Source organism: Phaseolus vulgaris, chromosome 11 (genome assembly GCF_051622355.1).
Source record: "Phaseolus vulgaris cultivar YP4 chromosome 11, ASM5162235v1, whole genome shotgun sequence".
NCBI lineage: Eukaryota > Viridiplantae > Streptophyta > Magnoliopsida > Fabales > Fabaceae > Phaseolus > Phaseolus vulgaris.
Window position 1 is genome coordinate 44,132,925 of NC_143508.1, and position 19,446 is coordinate 44,152,370.

General features: G+C 38.5%; 1 protein-coding gene across 9 annotated transcripts; it reads left to right on the forward strand.

Annotated features, from left to right (window-relative positions):
• The first annotated feature begins 1,697 nt into the window (after window positions 1-1,697).
• LOC137827510 (uncharacterized) lies at window positions 1,698-6,036 on the forward strand. 9 transcript variants are annotated; one of them, XM_090297462.1, is made up of 12 exons: window positions 1,698-1,853; window positions 2,552-2,670; window positions 3,270-3,380; window positions 3,595-3,657; window positions 3,788-3,901; window positions 3,985-4,134; window positions 4,257-4,334; window positions 4,403-4,624; window positions 4,708-4,794; window positions 5,191-5,310; window positions 5,433-5,525; window positions 5,662-6,036. In XM_090297462.1, exons 6-12 carry the CDS (start codon window positions 4,021-4,023, stop codon window positions 5,719-5,721), a joined length of 774 nt encoding a protein of 257 aa, XP_090153588.1. In that variant the 5' UTR covers window positions 1,698-1,853; window positions 2,552-2,670; window positions 3,270-3,380; window positions 3,595-3,657; window positions 3,788-3,901; window positions 3,985-4,020; the 3' UTR covers window positions 5,722-6,036. The 9 variants fall into 9 exon arrangements, 7 of the variants coding, with proteins under 7 accessions (XP_090153588.1, XP_068489780.1, XP_068489788.1 ...); XR_016517500.1 differs by having other exon boundaries at window positions 1,715-1,853; window positions 2,557-2,670; window positions 4,745-4,794; XR_016517501.1 differs by having other exon boundaries at window positions 1,715-1,853; window positions 2,557-2,670; window positions 4,422-4,624; window positions 4,745-4,794.
• Window positions 6,037-19,446: the final 13,410 nt, after the last annotated feature.

The following is a 19,446-nucleotide window of genomic DNA, read 5'->3' on the forward strand; positions in this document are numbered from 1 at the left end:
GGTTCTATTTGGGTATTACTCTTTTAAGAGTAACTTGCTAGTTCTGATCCTCGAAAATTACCGGGAAGTTCCTGTTGTATCCTGGGGAACTTGCGCAATACACCGCGGATAAGTCCTTACGAACAGTGATTACTCACGCCTCGGAAAATCAATTTTGTATGTTTTAAAGCCTATTTTTACTACACTAACTTCACTAAATCATTTGTTTATGGTATTTTCTTATTGATTTCAACAAATAATCATATGGTAATTCTTTCGTTTGATAAATCGTGACGGATGCAGGTTAAAGTCTCAAGTGTTATAATTGAATAAAAGTTAATTTTCTAATTTGTGTCTTCAAAATAAATCTCCTTATTCAATTGATATAATCAATAATAACATATGATGTAGATAGATTAAGGAAGATAAAAATATACACAACAATTTATATTGGTTTGTCATTCATAACAAACTACATATAGATCTCAATCAACATATAGTTCTTAATTAACATATTGAGTTCCACTACATAGACTAATGTTGTGAAGTATATTTCAAGTATTTTTGGGCTTATAAGCACTCCAAGTTATTCCCTTGATTATTCTTGACACAAGTCACTCCTGACTTAACTGAGTATTCTTGACAAAAGTCATTCCTGACTTAATTGAGTATTCTTTCGACTCAAAGCCACTCTTGGCTATCCCCATCAATGAGTATTTTCTCTCAAGCAACTCCTGACTCAACGAGTATTCTTTTGGATTGCAACCACTTTTGGTTGACCCCATCAAGGAGTATTCTTTTCCAAGTCGCTCCTGACTCAATGAGTATTCTTTTAGATCGTAATCACTCTTGGCTAACCCCATCAATGAGTATTTTTTCGCAAGTCACCAAGTCACTTCTGGTTCAACAAGTATTATTTACCAAGATACTTTTGGCTTAACAAGTATTGTTTGTTAAACAATCACTAACAACTAAGGTAGGAAGATTGAAGATTTTAACGATCAACTAATACTTGAGTTTGATTACTAGGGAGGATGGCGTCTCTCAACAAGTACAATATTTAAACTCTCTTTCTTAGTTTAAATAATTTTATTTGCTTTTCAGGAAGGGCTTATGTCTTTCAACATATACAATAGATAAACTTTCTCTCCTACATAGCTCGATGAACACTCTTGGTGTTCTTCTAAAGACTTCTTCAAATCCAAAGATATGGCACATACTCTCCTGTCACCACCGAAATCTCTTCACCGAAATCTCTTTCTAAAGCTTTGTTGTAGAGGCATGAGGGATTTAAAAAGTATTTCTATATAATACTTTCTCTACTCTCTTGATCTTCTTCGAAGGATTTTATATAAACATATTCCTGGTAGCTTAAAGTGCAAATCATACATGATAAATAGACATTTGAGTTAGAGTATACATGTTCATTGTGTTAGAAGGAGGTTGGTAGCAAATTCTAACTACAGTATGAGGAAATCATTTTCTTTTCTAAAACTGCACACATTAAAAATATTTTCTTTTCTTTTTAACACAATTTGGTAATATTACTTCTTTGTATTATTTTCATTTAGATTATAAATAGTATACATTAATAATAAGAAATGATAATCTACATTAGTAAATTAACAAATTAGTATAAATATTAAATTTAACAGATATCATAAAAGAAGAAGAGAATATTGCAGAGTAATAATAATGATTTTCAATAATTTTTCTTTAGTTTTTAAACCGTGACTTATGAAGTTGAAGAATGTGCCACGGAATAATGTTCCCATAAGCAGGCTGTATCTGCTTATCCTATTCGAGCTTGCACTCCAATGGCTATCTCTCCTCTCTCCATTCCTCTCAATGTTATCAACCCCTTTGTGCCGGAGGTATGTGCTGCCAACCCCATCCCTATTTTCTCTCTCTGCCATTTTTGTTACTTCTAAAGCATTCATAATTGTTAAAAAAGTTAGACCTTTTTGAAACCCAGAACCATTCTGCATCGTAGGGTTGCTTGGGAAGCATTAGGAATCATAAAAACAGGAAAAAGAATACCTTTTTTTCTTTTGGGTGATTAAAAAGATTATAAAGTTTTTTTCCTGTTAGTTTGAGATATAGGAATTGTGTTGTTGGCCTTTGTAGGAAGTAGAAAATCAAATTACGGTCTGTTTTGGTTGAATACCTTTTTTTCATTGCAGTTCAGAATTTGGTTTTGGTGTTTACTTTATGAGTTGAAGATGTGAAGGAAATGAATAAAAACTGGTTCTGGAGAATTGTGATTTTCATTTGTCTGTGAGAATGTAGGAGGAGAATGTTTCAGTTGAAATGCACCTTTGAATTTGTATTCTTGTTTCTTTTAAATGGAAAGGGCACGTGGCATATGATTTGAATTCCTTTTCATTCCTCAAAATATATATTCTGTTCTTTCCCCTGAATTTTAGAGATTATCGTTTGGTTCTCTATGAGCAGAGTCAAATTTATTTTTTGAGTAAAAATTCTGATTTTGAAGTGGTGTCTGATTCACATGCTGAAAATGCTTGTGGATTGGTAAAGAACAGTAATGGTAAATGGTTTCCTTTTCTTGTAGTGCAGGTTGTGAAAGCGGTAGATGCCTTACATTTAGAGTTTAGGGGTGTGGATAATTTGGTTGCGTGCAATACCACCCGTGTCCTTAGAGCTTTTCAGAATGCTCGAGTTGGATCTCATGTAAGCTTGCCCTTTGATTTAGATAACCTGTTTGCAAGTATGCTATAATATTCTTGGATTAATAATTATTTGATTTGATATGATGCCCATCATGGTTTTGATGCTAACAAAACTTATTGTTAACTGTTTTTAGTGTTGTTGCTAGAGATGCCTTTTAAGCCATTGGAATGATTGCATTAGACCTTTCAGTTCAGTCAAAATTATTGAACAGTAATCCCCGAAGATGCAGAAAAATTGCAGTCCTGTACACTGTAACTGATATGTAGCAAAGAACTAGGAGAAGAACTCTCCTTCCCCTAAAAAGGATAAAAAAAAGTTCTGTGAAAGTGAAAGGTTTATCTGCAAAGTCATCTTCTCATTAGTTTACTTCTGTTTTTCAGCACTCTGTCCTAAATTTGATTGTTAGGAGCTCACATGTCTGTACCATGGTTGGTCACTGTCTTTATTGGATTGGATGTAAATTACTATTCTACCTGTGAGCCTTGGTAGTTATACAATCAGGCTATCAAACTTTTTCATTATAATTTCTGAAGAATTAGTTATTATCTGTGTTTGGGAATTCAAATTGGTTGCTATGCATATTCTTCAATTTGCTACAGCACTTTGGTGGTTGCACTGGTTATGGTCATGATGAAGCTGGGGGTCGTGCGGCTCTTGACCAGGCTTTTGCAGAAATTGTTGGGGCTGAGTCAGCTATTGTTCGTTCACAGGTTCTTAGTTTTCCATTTTGTTCCTTTTTACATTACTTATTAGTTCTTACTGAAGATGAGCCTTGGCATAACAGTAAGGCTATTGCCTTATACGCTTTAGATATCATGAGTTCAAATTCTAGAAACACACTCACCACTTGTGCTCTATCCCACCTTTCTTAGTTTTTGCCAAAGTTGACAATATATGATTTATAATATTCTCATCTATCAACAGTTCTTCTCAGGTACTCATGCTATCACATGTGCTTTATTTGCTCTCCTGAGGCCTGGAGATGAGGTAACATTGTTTTTCACATTCTCTGCTATTCATTTTTGCTAGAAGTTACCCCTATATAGTTGTAGAATATTTTTCTGTAGAATACTTGTATTTGTAATTGGAATAAGGTTTAGACTAATATAGCTGGCAGCTTTTGGCAGTTGCTGGAGCTCCCTACGACACACTAGAGGAAGTAATTGGGAAAAGGGACTCTGGTGGACTGGGTTCTCTCCAAGATTTCGGAGTGAAGTACCGAGAAGTTCCAGTATGACACTACTTAGTAGTACTTTTTCTGGCTGTAATTCACTAGTCTGCTTTCTGAGACTCTTCTTGGATATTTTCCTTCAGCTTGCTGAGGATGGTGGACTTGATTGGAATTTACTAATGAGTGCTGTCAAACCCAAAACAAAATGTGCACTCATACAACGGTCATGTGGTTATTCATGGCGCCGGAGTTTGAGTGTTAATGACATAGGAAGAGCAATAAAAATAATCAAGGTTAGGTTTCATTCTAGGGGTACCTTAGCAGTTTATTTGTCTGTGCTATTGTTCTGTAAGGCTATAACTTTTATACTTAAGGCATTTTGCTCTCTGAAATTCCCTCAAATATACATGTACAGGGCCAAAATCCCAGCTGCTCAGTCATGGTGGACAATTGCTATGGTGAATTTGTTGAAAGCATTGAACCTCCCATGGTGGTATGTGATTATGCCATTGTCTTGTCTTGTGTGTAGTATTGCATATTTATACTGTACATTGCTAGCAGGGTGCAGATTTGATTGCAGGCAGTTTGATCAAGAATCCAGGTGGAACGATTGCACCATGTGGTGGATATGTTGCTGGGAAGCAAAAATGGGTTGAAGCGGCTGCAGCTCGTCTTTCTGCTCCGGGACTTGGCATGGATTGTGGCTCAACTCCTGGTGATATCATGCGAGCCTTTTTCCAGGGATTATTTCTTTCACCACAAATGGTTGGGGAAGCAATCAAGGTACTGAATTCTTCATTTTCATCAGTAGATTGTGCTTTTCTTGTGCATGTCTTGTAGTGAGACAATTCTTTAACCTATATAAGGGTTCCTTCCTGATTGCTGAAGTTTTGGCATCTAAAGGGTATAAAGTGCAGCCACTCCCCCGAGTGCCCCGTTCTGATACGGTTCAGGTTTTCTTACTGAATCTTCTCTTTTCTTTATAGATAAAATGTCTACATTACTAGCAAAATGGTGTTGCTTGTAGAAAAGCTGTGGATGAATTAGACAACTAGTTAGGTCCTATTTGAACAAACTTTTCAATAAGTACTTATAGGATAGAAAAATGACAGTGTAAATGAGTCCAGCCTCTGGTAAGTTAATATCAACTTATATTCCTTAACTTCTGGAAAAGTTAAATGAAGGAACTTCTAAAAGCATTGTGTTGTGTAAGTTGATAACTTTTGGAAGAAGTTAGATTCATTCACCTTTTCATTTTATTCTTCTATAAGTACTTTTTGATCGATTTATCTTCAAGAAATATCATAACTATTCAGATGAAAAATAAAGTTCATCTTCAATGCCAATAGGCCGTCCAGCTAGGAAACCGCCAGCGTCTCCTTGCATTCTGTGAGGCGGTTCAGAGAAGCTCTCCAGTAGGTTCATATACCAAACCAATTGCAGGCACCACTGCTGGATATGCATCAGAGGTCTGCTCAGATTTATCTCCACAATCTACTACCAAATCTATTGTCTTTTGTCAGTTTTGAACCTTTTAGGATGTTTACTTTGCTCTCCTAGTCATCAGTAACAAGTCTTCTATCAATCTCAGGTGATCTTTGCTGATGGAACCTTCATTGATGGTAGTACAAGTGAGCTTTCATGTGATGGACCTCTTAGAGAGCCTTTTGCTGTATTTTGCCAGGTATGGTCATTTGTATCATTCAATACTACCTATGATTTGCTCTTACTTTCTCATTTGAGGTTTTAATTTGATTTTCTAAATGCAGGATTTGCTCTTACATTCTCATTTGGGTTTTAATTTGATTTTCTAAATGCAGGGTGGCACCCATTGGACTCAATGGGGACTAGTCCTAGGAGAAGTTTTGAAATCTCTATGATAGAATGCAATTTTCAGTCACTAAGTTATACAAAATTTCAGTATGCAACATTCAGAGGATGGCATGATTCAGATTAGTACAAATACAATCACACACTTCAGGAACCTAATTAAAATTTATTTATAGCCTCAATGGTAGAATTTCTAGCTAGTGTTTAACTAGTTTATCACACTGTATCTTCCTTCTGTTTGAAGAAAGCTTGTGGGGATAAGATTTTGTTACTTTGTAGTTTGTACTTGTGTGATCATTATAATCTTGTCAAGAGTTGTAGAAGTTCAACGCAATAGTAGTAATTTCTCATATTTCTATGTTTAATCTTTAGTAATTCAACCTTCATTTTTCATATTTTGCTATGTAAATTTTGTCCTGAAATAATTATTGAAGTTCCATTCCATTTAAATTAACTCTTTTCTTTTGAGAAATTAATGTGTTACAGTTTCATTTATTTTTTTTCCTTTTAATGTATTTACTCGCTAATTATACAAATTAAAAGTGTCTATGAATTGAATTCGATTGATTTTTGAGAGAAAAAATATATAATCCAATTACTTTGGTTTTCTTAATTCTTTCGTAATTTCTCATATTTGGTTTAAAATATGATCCATTCTAATTTATGACAAGACGGTTTGAATTTGATCAGTTTTCATAATACTTTTACTTTTCCTTGAAAAAGATATGGTAAGATATATCTTACATAATAAAAATAATATTTCATTTATAAATATTTTTGTTGAAATTGAGTGTAAACCTATTTGGATTGTTAAAGCTTGATAGTGATACACGATTTATTAAAAAAATTGTATAATTAATAGTGGCATATGACTATACATTATTAAAAATAAATATATACAATTTGATAAGTACATATATTGGGTACTCAAATGGCAAAAAGAATATCTTTCTTCAATAATAAATATAATGTGGGTTATGACTCACCTTTCCGTTTTCTTGTCATAATTGGGAATTTAATTGCCACAATCAATTGCAATCAATGAGAGGTTAATTGTCACAATCAATTGCAATCAAAGGGAGGTTAATTACCATTAATTGTAATGTAAAAAACAACAAACAGCAACACACACTTGCTTCCTCTCTATTCTTCCTATACTCTTTATTTTTGCTCTTCGGTGTAAGTGTTTAATCCATATAGAGAGAATTTGTTTTGGGGCTATTTATCATTAGTCTGAGAGGAATTCATTGTACTCCCAGTACCATTATAGTGGAAGTTTTGGCTCTCTCGTCGGTGGTTTTTTACCTCTATTTAAAGGGGTTTTTCACCTAAAAATTTCTGGTATCATTCTCACTTTACTTGTTACTTTAATTTTTCATAATCTTTGGTTGAAATTATCACGCTTCCGCACACGATATCCCTACAAATTGGTATCAGAGCTTTTTCGATAATTCAACCAGGATTTGTTGTTCAATAATGTCGAAATTGGATATTGAGAAATTTGATGGTAAAATCAGCTTTGCTATCTGGCGAGTCCAGTTGCTAGCTGTTCTCACCCAGAATGGTTTAAAGAAAGTTTTGATTGGTAAAATGATGAGACCAACCACTATGACAGAGGAGCAGTGGGATGAAATGGATGAAAAGGCATTGTCTACAATCCAGTTATGCTTGTCCCGTGAGGTGTTGCGTGAGGTCATCAACGAGAAAACTACACCAGGCATATGGAGTAAATTGGAGTCTTTATACATGACCCAAAGTCTTGCAAACAAACTCCGGTTAAAGGAGCGACTCTTTACACTCTGAATGTCCGAAGGTACTCCCATCCAATCTCACCTTGATGAATTTAATTCTATCATAATTGATTTGGAAAATTTGGATGTTAAAATTGATGATGACGATAAAGTCGTTCTACTTATTGTTTCTCTACCACCCTCGCATCGACAATTCAAAGAAATTATGTTATACGGTAATTTTCTTACCTTAAGCTTTGATGATGTTAAGACTAATTTACTAGCCAAAGAAAAATTTGATATTCAAATTCATTTTGAAAGTTCTGGTGAAGGATTAGTAGTTAGAGGGAGAAACCAAGAGAAAGGTAGGAACAATAAGTATAAATCTAGGTCAAAATCTAGAGGCAAGAACTCCAAATATTGTCGTTATTGCAAGAAAAAGGGACACGAGATCTCTGAATGCTATAAATTGAAAAATAATCAAGATAGAGAAGATAAGGGAAATGGTAAACAACCAAGAAAATTTTCCGAAGCTAGTATTGTTGAAACTGAATCTAATGGGGATTGTTTTGTAGCTTCCAACACTTAACAAAGGTCTAAAAATGATTGGATTCTTGATTTTGGTTGTACTTTTCACATGTCTCACAATAGAGATTGGTTTACCACATATGAACCAGTTTATAATGGTCTTGTTTTGATGGGAAACGATGCTCAATGCAAAGTTGTTGGTGAAGGAACAATCAAAATCAAGACACATGATGGAATTGTTAGAACTTTAACAAGTGTCAGATATGTCCCTGAGTTGAAACGGAATCTCATTTCCTTAGGCACCCTTGAATCTCATGGGTGTAGATACTCAGCTGAAGGTGGAGTTTTAAAAGTGTCTAAAGGAGCTCTTGTGTTACTAAAGGCAATTCGATGTGATAGTTTGTATATGCTGCAGGGTTCAACTGTTACAGGTTCTGCAACTGTTGCCTCACCCAACAAAGATAACACCAAGTTGTGGCATATGAGATTATGCCACATGAGTGAGAAGGAAATTCTAATCCTCAAGAAGAAGGGTCACTTTGGTAACCATTGTACTGGAAAGGTTGATTTCTGTGAACATTGCATTTTTGGTAAGCAGAAAAAGGTTAGTTTTACTAAAGCCATACACATAACCAAAGGTACTTTGGATTATATTCATTCGGATCTTTGGGGTCTGTCAAAAGTTCCCTCCAGAGGTAAATGTCGTTATATGATGACAATTATTGATGATTTCTCACGAAAACTGTGGGTGTATTTTCTCAAACATAAAAATGAAACATTTTCCACTTTTAAAGTGTGGAAATTATTGATTGAAAATCAGACTGGCAAGAAGATAAAGGGGCTAAGGACAAACAATGGCCTTGAGTTCTGTTCGAATGAATTCAATGACTTCAGCAAGAAAGAAGGCATTTCTAGACACCTCACCATCCCAAGTACTCCACAATAGAACGAGGTTGCAGAAAGAATGAATAGAACTATCTTGGAGAGAGTTCGTTGCATGCTCTCCCATTCTGGTTTGAGCAAATCTTTTTGGGCTAAAGCGGCTTCAACAGCATGTTATCTGATAAATCGCTTTCCTAACAGATCAATTGATTGCAACATTCCAGAAGAAGTTTGGTCAGGTAACCCTGTTGATTATTCTAATCTTAAAATATTTGGTTGCCCTGCTTATTCTCATGTAAACGAGGGAAAATTAGAACCTCGTATTAAGAAGTGCATTTTCTTGGGTTATGGCTTAGGGATTAAAGGCTATCGTTTATATGACCCAGAATCTCACAAAATAATTCACAGTCGGAATGTGACCTTTAATGAAAATGTTATGCTCTCTTCTGTAAAAGATACTGTCATTTCCTCAATTGATACAGGTGACCAGGAAGATGCTCGAGAGAAGGTGGAGTTTGAGATTAAAACACCCGCTCATGAGGAAAACGTTCTCAATTCCTCTAGTACTCAACATGATCAAGTCACTGTTATTGATGGTACAAATGAACATTTGAGTCCACATGAGCAATGTCCACCTAAACGACGAGGGTTACCACAGCCGTGGTCTATGGCTCAAGAACTTCCACAACAGAGACCAAGAAAACCGACTCAAAGATTAATTGCAGAATCTGCCAACATTGCTTATGCTTTAACTATTGCACAAGAGATGGGTGAAGAAGGTGAACCCAAGAATTACTCTGAAGCTATCTCTAGTGATGACTCAACAAAGTGGATTGCTGGTATGCAAGAAGAAGTTGAGAGTCTTCTAAAAAATGAAACATGGGAATTGGTGAAGTTACCAGAAAACGAGTCATTAGTTGCAAGTGGATCTTTAAGAGAAAAGAAAGGATCCATGGTGTTGAGAGTACAAGGAATAAAGCAAGATTTGTTGTAAGAGGTTTTGATCAAGAGAAAGGTATTGACTTTAATGAAGTATTTTCTCCTATTGTTCGTCATACTTCAATACGTATATTACTTTCTTTAGCTGCCTTGTATGATTTGGAGCTGGAACAGTTAGATGTGAAAACTTCTTTTCTTCATGGTAATCTTGAGGAAGAGATTTACATCCAGCAGCCTAAGGGGTTCGTTGTTCCTGGAAAGGAGGACCTCGTTTGAAGAAATCTCTCTACAGCTTGAAGCAATCACCAAGACAATGGTATAAGAGGTTTGATTCTTTCATGGTTGGACATGGCTACTCCAGAAGTAGCTATGATAATTGTGTCTATTTTCAAAAGACATCTGATGGGTCATTTATATACTTGTTGTTATATGTTGATGACATGTTGATTGCTGCAAGAGATAAATTTTTAGTTAACAAGTTAAAGGCTTAGCTTAGTAGTGAATTTGATATGAAGGACTTAGGTCCTGCCAAGAAAATTTTGGGAATGGAGATCAACAGAGATCGTCAAGCTGGAAAACTTTTTCTATCACAAAAGAAGTATGTTTTTAAGATGCTTGACAAACTTGGAATGCGAGATTGCAAAGCTGTTAATACTCCAATTGCCGCCCACTTCAAGTTGTCATCAGATCAGTGTCAAAAATCAGACGAGGACAAAAGACGCATGTCACATGTCCCGTATTCAAATGCAATTGGAAGTCTCATGTATGTTATGGTATGTACTAGACCTGATTTAGCTTATGCTGTTAGCAGGTTCATGCATAATCCAGGCAAGGCACACTGGGAAGCCGTTAAATGGATACTTCGTTATCTGAAAGGTTCTTCAAATCTTGGTTTGGTATTTGATCAACATAGAGTCGATCCCAGAGGAGCAGTTGGCTATGTTGATGTTGACTATGGTGGTGATTTAAATCGGAGAAGGTCACTTTCAGCCTACATTTTTACCCTATGTGGGTCTGCTATCAGTTGGTATTCTTCACTTCAAGCCATAGCGGTCCACCACTGAAGCAAAATATATTGCTGCTACAGAAGGTATGAAAGAGGCTATGTGGCTTCGAGGCTTGGTAAGTGAACTTGGTTTTCAACAAGATGTTCTTGTTATATTTTGTGATAGTCAGAGTGTTGTTCACTTAACCAAGAACAATAAGTATCACTCAAGGACCAAACACATTGAAATTAAACACCATTTTATCCGAGACATTGTTGATACGGGAGATATAATTGTTGAAAAAATTCATACGGCCGAAAATCCTGCAGACATGTTAACCAAGCCACTTCCACCGGCTAAGTTCGATCATTGCCTGAACTTAGCTGGTATTATCCATACTTAATCAAGGCTTCATGGCGAGAGAGTGTTCCCGTCAAAGGCAAGTGAAGGTGGAGATTTGTGGGTTATGACTCACCTTTCCGTTTTCTTGTCATAATTGGGAGGTTAATTGCCACAATCAATTGCAATCAATGGGAGGTTAATTGTCACAATCAATTGCAATCAAAGGGAGGTTAATTACCATTAATTGTATTTATTATTGTTGTCTCCTAGAACCACTATATATAGTGGTTTCCTTCAAGTAATGTAAAAAACAACAAACAACAACACACACTTGTTTCCTCTCTCTTTTTCCTATACTCTCTATTTCTACTCTTGGGTGTAAGTGTTTAACCCATATAGAGAGAATTTGTTTTGGGGCTATTTATCATTAGTCTGAGAGGAATTCATTGTACTCCCAATATCATTATAGTGGAAGTTTTGGCTCTCTCGTCGGTGGTTTTTTACCTCTATTTAAAAGGGTTTTCCACCTAAAAATTTATGGTATCATTCTCACTTTACTTGTTACTTTAATTTTTCATAATCTTTGGTTGAGATTATCACGCTTCCGCACACGATATCCCTACATATAATTTAAGTGATAATTCAACACATGTATGAAGGTCTGGTGAACTTCTCTGAGGCAGACGAATTTTGGGCATCGATGTCAATGGTTGCACGTAAGAATGAAGACGAAGATCATTAGGCTTTGTCTTTATTGCTTTTTTTCCTCGGGGTCGAGGTGTGGCCTCTTTTTGTTTCTCTGGGACCGGGGTGTGGCCTCTTTTTGTTTCTCTGGGACCGGGGTGTGGCCTCCTCCTTCTTTTACAAATTAATATATCATTCGTTCCTTTCTTATCCCTGTTTTAACATAATACAAGTTATAATTAATTTTAATTGTCAATCGGTCGGAACAATTGTAAATAAGGTTTATCTTGGTTAATTTGTTGAGTGTCGAACAGTATAACTGATCAAGTTGAGCGTGGTTGTTTGAACCAAGTCTTTTAGGTGTCGGGAGGTTATACCAATTAAGGTTGCATCCTTGACCGAACCGAGTCTTTAGGTGTTGGGAGGGTATACCGGTTAAGGTTTCATCCTTGTCCGAATCGAGTCTTGTAGGTGTCGGCAGGGTATACTAGTTAAGGTTACGTCCTTTACCGAACCGGGTCTTGTAAGTGTCGATAGGGTATACCAGTTAAGGTTACATCCTTGACCGAACCGAGTCTTGTAGGTGTCAACAGGGTATATCGGTTAAGGTTATGTCCTTTACCGAAACGAGTCTTATAGGTGTCGACAGGGTATAATGGTTAATGTTACGTCCTTGATCGAACCAAGTCTTGTTGGTGCCGATAGGGTATACCAGTTGTACTGGACAGGAGTGTTGTGTGCTCGGTGCCTCGGTGTGGGTATGGTCAACTCGGCTCGACCCAACTTTGTTGGTAAATCTGATGGAGAATAATTAAAATAGAGAAAACAATAAGTTTGGTCATATATTAATATAAAGTTGTTAGTTAAATATATATGTTGATATATATTAAGTTGTTAGAAAAGAGTATATGTGAATATACACAAAGTTGTCAGTTAAATAAATATATGCATAAAACTGTTAGTTAAATATATAAAGATGTTAAATAAGTGGAAAGCACCCGAGAATAAAGGTGCACGAGATTCTCTTATGTTGTTAGCATAGTGACTAAAGGTGCCCGTGGACAAAATATTTTCCTATTGTTAGCACCCAAACATGAAAGGTGCATGTGAGCAGGTGACTTTATGTTATTATTTTATGCTTTTAGTAGAGATTATATTCTCGTGAGTGAAAGCTGTTAGAGGAATAACTATAAAAGGGGCTTGAGATCCCGATAAAGGTATGCTGTTTCTGAGTACTAGAGCCTGAAATTGATTATTATTTTGTATGTTCTCACTGACTTGATCGTCGGAGTGTGATCAATATGTAGAGCCCTCTCTGTCTCAACAGAGCGTTGTTTCAGTGCACCAAGAAAAGGCAAATTAGAAGTGGAGCTTGCCCATCTAGTCAACCCGAAGGTAAACCGACAAGAACACCAGTTAAGGTTATCCTTCACCAAATCGAGTGTTGTAAAGTGCATGATTTCATATGCTAATTCACATGATTGAAGAGAAATGCCTCATTAAAACCTTCCCGACCGAAAACCCTCCTCAGGGAGAAAACAGTCGAGCAAGGAAAGAGTGCATGATTTTATTAATCTTTAACTGTAATAAAATTTAAGGTGTGTGGCATTCCACGTCCTCGGTACAATTTTTCCCAAGAACCACTCTAGGTGGTATGCCCCTCCGGTTGCAACATCTCAAATACGAAAGGGGCCTTCCCTATTGAATATTTGGTCTTCGGTTTTTGAGGCGAGAGTGCTTGGTCGCTGGAGTTTTCTTTTCCTTTACCAATAATGTTGTGTCAGCCCTGAGATTGGTTGGTCTAACATTTATGAGCTGGCTGGACAAAGATGGATGGAAGGTAAGAGATCTTACCTGAGATCAAAAATCCCAAGTATGTCTATGAAGAATAGAGTTAATTATATTTTTTTTGTCTAATACTAATTGATATCCGTCTTCCTCACTTCACTTCGCATTGTCCAGACGAGGTCTCCCTGCGGAAAGCTTCTCGGTCGGACCTTCGTATTGACCTTCATATTTTTTTTTTTTAAGGATGACCTTATTCGCCACATCGGGTTGCCCGTTAGTCTTGGGGTGCTCGATCGAGTTTGTCCCTTGCCTAGGCTGAAGGGACCAATGATGTCCATTCCCCAAATGGCAAACGACTATGGGGACACCATGTTGTGGAGCGCCTCGGACTTGAGGTGGAACAAAGGGTCATACTCCTGATATTTGGCGCATTTCTTCACATATTTTGCGCAATCGTTTTGGACGGTCGGCCAATAGTAGCCGACCCTGAGCACCTTAGTGGCCATCGTCCTTCCGCCCGAGTGGTTTCCACATGCTCTTTCATGGATTTCTTGAGGACATACTCTGCCTACTCTTTAGTGATAAACTTTAATAGTGGCCTGGAGTATCCTCTTTGGTAGAGGTCCTGGCCAATCATGGTGTACCTCACACACTGTTGTCTCATCTTCTTCTCCTCCTCCAGCTTGCATATGTCAAGCTCTAAGTATTTGATGATCGAGGTCATCTAAGTATCGTCCCCTGTAATGGCCAAGCATTCGGCCTCCCCCACACTGGGATGTTTTAGGCAGATCTGCACCACAGATCTGTGGTGGCCCTTCTTCTTTATTGTAACGAGCTGAGACAGCGCGTCAACCCTCGTATTCTCCTCTCTACGGATGTGATCCACCGTCATCCTTGTAAACAGGGAAATGAGGTTGGAGACTGTATGGTAATATCTTTGCAGCAACAACATTTTCACTTCAAACTCCCCCTTTATCTGACCGACCACCAACTGGGAGTTGCTTTTGCAAGTTACCTCACGAGCTCTCATGTCGTAGGCCAGGTTTAGTCCGACTAGGATGACCTCGTACTCGGCCTAGTTGTTGGTGGCCTTGAACTCAAAATTGAGAGCCTGCTCAAGGATGAGGTCGCCCATACCCTCGAGCACGACCCCGACTCTGCATGTCGTTTTGTTAGACTACCCATGAGCATACACAGTCCACCCATATGAAAGGTCTTATTGAGGGGTTAGCTCGACCAAGAAATCGGCTAAGTACTAGGACTTTATTACCCTTCTCGGCTCGTATCGGATGTTGAATTCCAAGAGTTCTACCGACCACCCTATCATGCGTCCTGGAAGATCTGGTTTGAACAAAATTTTGAAGATCGAATAGTCTGTCCTTACCATAATAGTGTGATTTTGAAAGTATGGTCGCATCTGCCTGCCTGTCAAGACTAAGGCGAGTGCTACCTTTTCTATCATCTAGCATCTTGTTCCGATCGCATGAAGCGTCCAGCTGACAAAGTACACAAGGCGCTCTTCCGTCTCCACCTCTTGCACGAGCACTGCACACACCGCCTCCTCCATGACCGATAGGTAGACAATTATTGGTTGGTCGGATCTAGGCTTCTGAATCACTGCCGGTGCGAATAGGAACTCATTTAGCTGCTGGAATATTTCTTCACATTTCTCATCCCAGCTGAACTTTGCTGCTTTCCAAAGTAGTTGTACCATCGGTTGTGTTTGCTCAGCCAACCGAGGGACAAATCTTGAGAGGGTGGTAAGACGCTCGATAAGTTGTTGCACTTCCTTCACGTTTTGGGGGCTTCTCATGTCAGTTATCACTCAGGATTTATCTAGGTTAGCCTCAATTCCCCGATGGGTCTACATGAAACCCAAAAACTTGCCTCCCTCCACTCTGAATGCGCATTTCTCGGGATTGAGCCTCATATTTGCCCTCCTCAAAGCCTCAAAGACTTCCTCCAAGTCCTTGATGTATTGGTCGCACAAGTCTGACTTCACCACTATGTCGTCCACGTAAACCTCCACATTCTGATCAATCAGTCTTTTAAAGACCTTGTCCATGAGTCGTTGGTAGGTTGCTCCAGTGTTTTTCAGGCCGAATGACATTACTTCGTACTAGTAATTTGCATCGTCCGTCATGAAGACAATTTTCTCCTTATCCCTCGGATGTATGCTTATCTGGTTGTAGCCAAAGTATGCGTCCAGGAAGTTGAGGATTTTGTGGCCGGCTGCGCCATCTACCAGTCGATCGATATTAGGGAGGGGGTACGAGTCTTTTGGACACGCCTTGTTAAGATTTGTGTAGTCTACACACATCCTCCACTTGTCATTATCCTTGGTGACGATGACTACATTGGCCAACAAATTGGAGTATCAGGCCTCCCGTATGAACCCGACTAACAAAAGTTTCTCACCCTTTTCCTTTGCTGCCAATCTCTTTTCCTCGCTAAGCTTGCGCTTCTTCTTAGCTATCGGAATCGCCTCCTTGTAGGCCAAGAGCTTGTGGGTAATGATATCTGGTATCACCCCCGACATATATGATGTTGTCAAGGCGAAGAGATCAACGTTCTTCTTCAACACCCGATGTATCAACTCGGCCTCGGCCACTACTATTGTTGTGCCTACGTAATTGTTGTGTTCCTCATCAAAGAGAGGAACTTGACGTAATTTTTCTTTGGCCTCGAGCCTCGACTCAACCGTTCGGGGCTCTAGGTTGACTAAAGGGATTGTGTACTCTTTGGGCATCGGTTGAGCCCCTCCTCGAGGGGACCTTCATCCTCAAGAGGATTTAAGTTTAGGGGATCGGTCGCCATAGGCGTCCTGCCATGTAGGCTCTACCCTTAGGCTCTTTGAGTAACATTCTCATGCCATTTTCTTATCCACGTGCATCGTGAGAATGTCTTCCGACACCGATGGGAACTTCATGGCCAGATGAGGTGTGGAAACGATCGCCCTCAACCTATTGATGGACAATCGTCCCAGCAGAATGTTGTAAGAGTTGTTGGTGTCTATTACTAAGTATCAGATTTTGATGATCTTGCTTGCCTCTCCCTTGTCGAAGGTGGTATAGAGTTCGATATACCCTATGGTGCCCACTTTCTCACCCGAGAAGCCGACCACATGATCATCATATGGCTTCATCTCCTCCTTGACTATCCTCATCTCTTTGAACGTCTTCTAGTAGAGGATGTCCACCGAACTCCCTTCTCGAAGGGTCCTCCCTTCTAGGCCAACGCTCAGATTGGCGGTCATCCTTTTGCGCTCTCAGAGGGGTGTAGTCTCTCCGTCTCATCGGCTCTTCCTTCCATGGGGATCGTTTCGCACTTCGGCCCCCTTGTACAAACCGACGGAGATGCCTGTCTTGGATATGTTTCTCGATCTTATCCTTTAGTGTCTGACACTCCAAGTGGTGTGTCCACTGTTTCTATGATACCGACATTTACGAGTTCGGTCGGCGTACTTAGGGCTTACAACCCTCCTCGGTGGTGGAATTAGCTCGGCACTAAAAGCCTTGTCCAAAATCTCTCCCTTGTCGGCGCTTAAGGGGTATATCTTGTGAATCGGTGTCCCCGATTATCTTTGCACCTATCTCCTCGACCAGCAGTTCGTTGGTTGTGACACTCTTCTTTTCCCTTACCTCCACTTGCTTTGGCACGAGCCTGATTCCTGAACTCTTTTAGCTTCTCCAACTGCATGAACTTAGCGACCCTCCGCCTTATCTCCTCCAAGTTTGCAGCTGGCTGCATGCACAAGTTGTCAGCGAAAGGTCCTGATAGTAAGGTCGTGATCATTTGATGAATGGCCACGTCCTGGCTCAGATTCTGGATGCTCGTGGCTACCTTTCCAAACCTATCAGTGAGCTTCCTTATAGATTCTCCTTTCTCTTGACGAATGTTGACTAGGGCGATGGAGGTCAGATGGTGTGGTCGATCGGTAGTGAACCGTGTCTTAAACTTAGATACCAGTGTCTCGAAGCTGTCAACAGAGTTTGGAAGAACCTTCATAAACCAGCTCAAAGCTCCTCCTTTCAGTGACGTAGAAAGACTCGGCACAGAATTGCGTCTTCCGAAGTGTACAAGCTCGTGTGTGTGGTGTACACGTCCATGTGCTCGTCGGGGTTGGTTGTGCCATCATAACGATCCCTATTAAAGCTTTCCACTTATCTGGTAGCGGTACTCCAATTATGGAGTCAGTGAATGGGTGCCGGCGGGTCAAGTCCAGAGTATGGGTCGTGGGGACTGACCTATTCAGATAAGATTCTTCGTCAACCTCTTGGGTATGGATCTTATCCTTAAGCTCCTTAACAGTCCTAAGACTGACGAGGGTGGTGAAGGACCTCCCAACAAGGTTGGTCGGTTCGGAAGATGGACCCCCTCCACGAACTTCCTCTTCATCTCTTCATTCTCCTTTCAGAGAGTTAGAATCTCGTTCTCATTCTTCCGCTTAGTCTCCTCGTTCCTTCTCTTCATCTCAGCCATCTCTTTCTGCAGAAATATCAAGAGTGTCATCTGCTCAGCATCGGACATCCTCTCGTTCATCATGCTTTTGGTTCACACCATCTACTTTCCTCTTCACGCTAACTCTCTCGACCCCACGATGGGTGCAATTGTTCTCGAACAGGGTTGGAACCAAGAGAACGATTCAGGCTACTCCTTGGTCGGTCGGTCTGCATTTCCTCCCTTCCTCTGAGAACGAGCTCCTCAATCTTCCTTCGTTACTCTCCCTCTTGGTCTTCGTGAACTCTAAGCTCGGATGCTGCTACCTGTAAAAGGCACTCCAACGCTCAAGTGAGAATTTCGTATTCGACACTCGGTGCTATCAATATTGTGTAATGACGTACCTGATTCTTGGAATCTATGCCTATTTATATTATTAGCATGTGTCCTTTCTTATTGGGTCGGATTAGGGAGTTAGGTCATGCTTAGGAATGCATTATCCAGTGTTTGATCGCTGATTATACGTAATGGTTTGTGGTTTCGATCGGCTTGGACCAGGAACTGAGTCATGGTATGCGAACCCTACCAGTATAGTTAGACTAAAATAACCAAAAATAAAATAATCATTCAAATATATTCTTTTGACCATACTGGTGCCTAAGATACACATTATGTATCTTATCGGAAAAAATATGTTAAAAGATATTTGTGAAAAAGTTATCTCTCTAAATCTAACTTTTCAACAAATCAGTTTATGTTTAACTTGCATCAGATATAATCTATCAAACACAAGAATCATAAACTATTATCAATCATAAATATTACAAACTTCAGTAAAGTTAGTTTGTTGTGTCTAACCTAATAAATTAGAACATTATTTGAATACCATCTTTCAAATAATTAAAAAAAAAAATAATTAAATCACAATTTAACCATCTCTTCTACTATATTTTTCGTTTTTAACATTATCAACTTACATTAATGAATGCATGATGATACAATTGATGACGAGAAAGATGAACAATGGTGGATATAATCATTGACATGGAAAGAAAAGTTCAACCTCTTTATTTTTGGTTTTTTGTGTCACATACCTACCTAGTAAAAATCAAAACAAAAATCCAAATGACAAACTAGAGAACAAATTTGTGGGACAAACTCCCATAAAATAATTTGACTATATCATTTAGTACATAATTTTAGCGATGTCTATTTAATAATATTTTCTACTTAATTTTAAATTTGTCATAATTTATTTCAATTTTGTTTTGATCTTTTAAATTACACGACAACATAAACCTAAATTACACATAATCAATATAAACCTAAATTAGAAAAATTAATTAAAAATATATCATCTTAAAAAAAACCAATTATATCTTTAAAATAAATGAAAACATGAAAAAAAAAATTAAAATAACACGAATATAATTAAAAAATATAAATAAAATAATAA

Excerpts from the sequence above, each read along its gene's own strand:
- LOC137827510 (XM_068633679.2), top strand. The coding sequence starts at position 1,797 with ATGGCTATCTCTCCTCTCTCCATTCCTCTCAATGTTATCAACCCCTTT. Across the intron at positions 3,381-3,594 it reads CAGCTATTGTTCGTTCACAG|TTCTTCTCAGGTACTCATGC; the intron begins GTTCTTAGTTTT and ends ATCTATCAACAG. Across the intron at positions 3,902-3,984 it reads TGAAGTACCGAGAAGTTCCA|CTTGCTGAGGATGGTGGACT; the intron begins GTATGACACTAC and ends ATTTTCCTTCAG.